The sequence below is a fragment of the Morus notabilis genome, unplaced genomic scaffold (genome assembly GCF_000414095.1).
Source record: "Morus notabilis unplaced genomic scaffold, ASM41409v2 Scaffold98, whole genome shotgun sequence".
NCBI classification, from domain to species: domain Eukaryota; kingdom Viridiplantae; phylum Streptophyta; class Magnoliopsida; order Rosales; family Moraceae; genus Morus; species Morus notabilis.
In genome coordinates this window covers 545,633-549,982 of record NW_010359472.1, presented here as the reverse complement: position 1 = coordinate 549,982, position 4,350 = coordinate 545,633, and the positions used below count along the sequence as shown (strand labels likewise).

Below are 4,350 nucleotides of genomic sequence, written 5' to 3'. Positions count from 1 at the left end.
ATATAAAATTGCGTGATGGTATCCTATACGTCCCTTGCCTCAGACGCCTTCGCGTTCGCTGTGCCAATCCATTAGTTCGGCCAAGATACGAGTTTAATACTCAAATTACGTATAACATGAACAAACTTGAGGGAGCTTTCGCTTAGTAAGTCTAAAAATATTCTCACAAAACATGAATATTTTTACAATCAATTATGCACATCATATTATGATTTGTCATATTATTATTTTTAAATGTTATGGGCCATGTGTACGTACTGATTTACATGCGACCATTAAGGAGTCGGGGTAGTTAGCCACCAACATCGCCCAAGGTAAAAACATAACATATCCTCACCTGAGTAGAGACTGGTATGACACTAATTCAATTTTCACTTTTATTAATATTATATGTAACATGCGTGAGTTTGTGTTATATAAACATATCTCATGTGCATAAATCACCATTTAATATAACAGAGTTAAATCATGAACGTAAACATCCATTAATCGTAAGCAACAGAGTTTATATTTAAACTTGACCAACCAAGCATAGCATTCATACATAAACCTATCATAAAACATTCACTTGTATTTTCAATCACTATTTAAAAATATAATTTTATGTTGTAGGTGAAGTTTGTATTTATCTAGATTCTGAACTAAGGGTGTGTTTGGTAGATAGATCTAAAATTATGATTCTGAATTCTGGTTCAGAATCAGTGTTTAAAGTGATTCTGAATCATGATTCTAAATCATGATTCAGAATCAGTATTTTGTTTGGATGATTCTGAATCATGATTCAGAATCTGATGTGATGTTTTAAACTAGCTCAAATTATAATTCTAAAACCATCTCCCTCTTGATTCAAGGTGATTCAAACCCCTGATTCTGAATCATGGTTTCAAAATCATGATTTGAACTCAAAATCATGAATCATGATTCTGATTTAGAATTATGATTAAAATCATCCTAATTTGAATTCTCATACCAAATGAATCCTAAGTGGTTCAAATAGTACCTCGGTCATCATGTTCTATTTCCTCGTAACTAGTTCTGGAGGATCTATAAGCGTTTAGAAATGATTTATGGCAACCATCAAAGCCTTGGATAGCTCGTTTTGAACTTCAAAGAATCTGTTTGATCTGCCTCGATGCGCGTGAAATCAATAGCGGATCATTTTAATGGAGTTGAATTTGACCAAACAAGCGCACAATTGCACTCACAATGTCAAAATGTGTCAAGAGTTAGGTCTTAGATCGTCAATCAACCATTGGAAACACGAAAAACTGACACTCGCTAGAACACGATAACCGGCGGCGGCAGCGCTGGTGGGAGGCAGATTTGGTGGCTAAACCCCCTCCCCTAATTTTTAACCCTCCGCAGTTCAATGGTGGGTTTCATCTAATTCAGCCTCTAACGACTCGGATCGAACTCGTCAACTTCGGCAAAATCCGGTGACTTGGATATTGATTCTCTGGTGATAGAACAAAATTAGTTGAGGGCTTGTCTCCCAAACTCGTCTGACTGATTTGACACCAACGACACACATTTTGGTCGTCGAGAAGGTGGAAATCGGAGAGGAGGCACGGCGGTCAAATATTGCAGCTCTGGCGATGACGTTTTGACGAGAATTGACAGGTAATGTGGGATGAGTTTTGTTCGTCTCGTTGCTCTGAGTCCATAGGGATTGGAATCACCTCGACCGGAGGTCGGACATTGAAGTTACGATTATTTAAAGTTGGGTTGTTTTTCAAACTTTTCACCGGCGATTGCAGCGGTTTCCGGCCACGGTAGATGCTGCAAAGTGTGTTGACAAACTCAACTCATTAAGAGGTTTTTAATGATGTAGGAGGTGTTAGAAAGTGATGCAAGAATCTCATCGTAGGTTGGCCGGCCGTACTTGGAGAAGAAAAACGAGAGAGAGAGAACGTGGGAGAGAGTGAGGTGGAGTGAGAAAATTTGAGTAATTTTCATTGGTTGATTTTTTATTTTTTTTGTGTGTGTTTACATAACATTATTTAGGGCTTGTTCAGTTGCAATTTTAAAGTATAGTAATTTGAGTTTAGATCTTAAGTTGAATTTGAATTATAACTTGAGTTGAAGTTGTAATTTGAGTTTGTGTTTGGATGTGCACATTTGAGTTATAGTTTGAATTGAGAATCTATTTGAGTTTATGTTTTGGTGTTGAAACTTAAATTTGTATTTAGATAGTATTTTAATAAAAACTCAATGGTGATGGAAATTTTTAATAGGGTATATAGGTGACGTTTTATTCGTCTCTTGATTGTGAATACATAGAAAAAAATCATCTCAATCGAAATTAAAATGAAAAAGTTATGGCATTTTTAAGAATAGAAAAAATACTGCTCATTAATTTGAGTTTGAGTTTAGGAACTTAAGTTGAAGGGGGAACTTGAACTCAGATTTTAACCCCAAACTCAAGTTAAAGCTCAAGTTAAAACTCAAGTTTAAACTTGAATTTTACAAAAAAAAAAAAAAAAACATGAACTTGAATAAAGTTATAACTTGAGTTCAAACTTTTTTTGAGTTTTAATCTAAAAGAACACGCCCTTAATTGTCCATAAAATTTTTCATACAGTTCAGTTTTCACAATTTTGAACGGTAAATAATAATAATTAACAAAGGAGGGACAGACTCTTCTACTATGGCGGTTTCAGGAATATAAGAATATTCTACTAGGTTTTCTATCTAAGAGGAGAGGGATGTTTTACAGGAACTAGGAATAGTAATTGACGAGGATAATCTGGCTAGTTTTAAGGACTGAGTAGGTTTCTGGGTAGGAGTATCCATGGTGTGTGGGGTTTCCCCTCTGACTCTTCTTCCTTCCTATTCCCTTATATCACAATCTTCTCCCTCTTCACAGGACTCCTATGCAGGATCCTCTATTAGAGGCAAGCACAGAGCATACTAGTCAGGAGGAGAACAATTATGATATAAGGAAGGGAACTTAGAATTTCATAGAGGAAAGCAAAGGAATTTAGAAACTCATATTTTTATTGCTGAGAAAACTGTTTACAAAGTTCTCCTGGTTGGAGGACTTTTGATTTTTCCATAAAGGACTAGGGTGTTCCTCATCAATTACTATTCCTAGTTCCTGTAAAAGATCCTCTCCTCTAAGATAGAAAACCTAGTAGAATATTCTTATATTCCTGAAACAGCCATAGTAGAAGAGTCTATCCCTCCTTTTTTAAGTCCGTACAATGTCTTCAAAAGACATTAACGTACTATTCGACAACTCATCTCTAATACCAAACCCATCGTCAAAGAATATGTTCAGTCCTCTAGGCTTGATAAGTGTCTTGTCCCCAGTACCTCTCAAGAACAATATATTGATCTTGAAATCCCAAAAGAACTTATCACCTAATGGCTTGCTGAAGGTCATACTCACCTCCATTTTGGGGCAATAAGACTTGTCCTAGCCCTCCATGGCAGAAAAGGTTTACCAGTCACTGTTCGTCTGGCACTCCTAGATACCAGATACACTAGATACGAATATGTAGTAATAGGAACCACACTTTTCACACTCCATGCTGGTAGTGTCCTACTAACCTTTTTCCTAAACTTCAATATTCCATTGAAAGATCCACATTGTCCACGTGTCTCAAAGTCCAACTCCAAATCACCGGTGCAGAGCAAGTTCCGTCTTCGTATATAGCTACACTCCACCATCAGCTCATCTACAAATTGCAAAATCGTGCACTTGATCGCTCTATTTTGGGCCATACTCCAGACACATTGCTTATCACAGCAGAAAGAGAAAATGAGATCCTAACTATTGTGCAGATCCCCAAGCAACTCCCTCGAGATGAGATCACAAAGCTCATGCCTCTGGAATGGTTCACCAACTATGAAAAGTTACACCAGAACCATAAGCCTATCCATACAGCTGATCCAAATTTCATCAGATTTCAAGATGGACAGGTGAAAACCGTCTTCAAACTTCCTGATGAAAGTTCCAGCACAACTCCGTCCATGATGATCAGACTAGTCACCTCAGAAGAAGAAATTCATATTGCTTACTTTTCAACAGATGGATCTAAGATCTTTACAAACAAGATCAATGGTCACTTTGTGTGGGATACTGATCCCTCCATGTGTGATCTAGACTGTGACTATTGGATGGACCTCGAGGATGAAGAAGATGATCGTCCGAGTAGCAGAAGGAGAAAAAATAAAGGTGTTTGCACACCCCAACCTCATACGACAAGAAGACAATATCATCCAGATGACCCGGATAGTCCCTGGGTTTTCAAGAAAAGCCCTGAGAATTCATCCGCTCCAAAGACTGCACCATGTATGATGTTCTCATCATATGATCAAGACTCCCAGCTCTTGAAAGATATATAG

At 37.4% G+C, this 4,350-nt stretch overlaps 1 protein-coding gene across 1 annotated transcript; it reads left to right on the top strand.

Moving 5' to 3' along the window:
- Window positions 1-3,428: 3,428 nt before the first annotated feature.
- LOC112090888 lies at window positions 3,429-4,350 on the top strand. Its single transcript, XM_024163205.1, has 2 exons — window positions 3,429-3,454; window positions 3,585-4,350. Exons 1-2 carry the CDS (start codon window positions 3,429-3,431, stop codon window positions 4,348-4,350), a joined length of 792 nt encoding a protein of 263 aa, XP_024018973.1.

Coding starts and splice junctions, on each gene's coding strand:
- LOC112090888 (XM_024163205.1), top strand. CDS start 3,429: ATGGCAGAAAAGGTTTACCAGTCACT. Junction 3,455..3,584: donor GAAAAGGTTTACCAGTCACT/GTTCGTCTGGCA, acceptor TTCCATTGAAAG/ATCCACATTGTCCACGTGTC.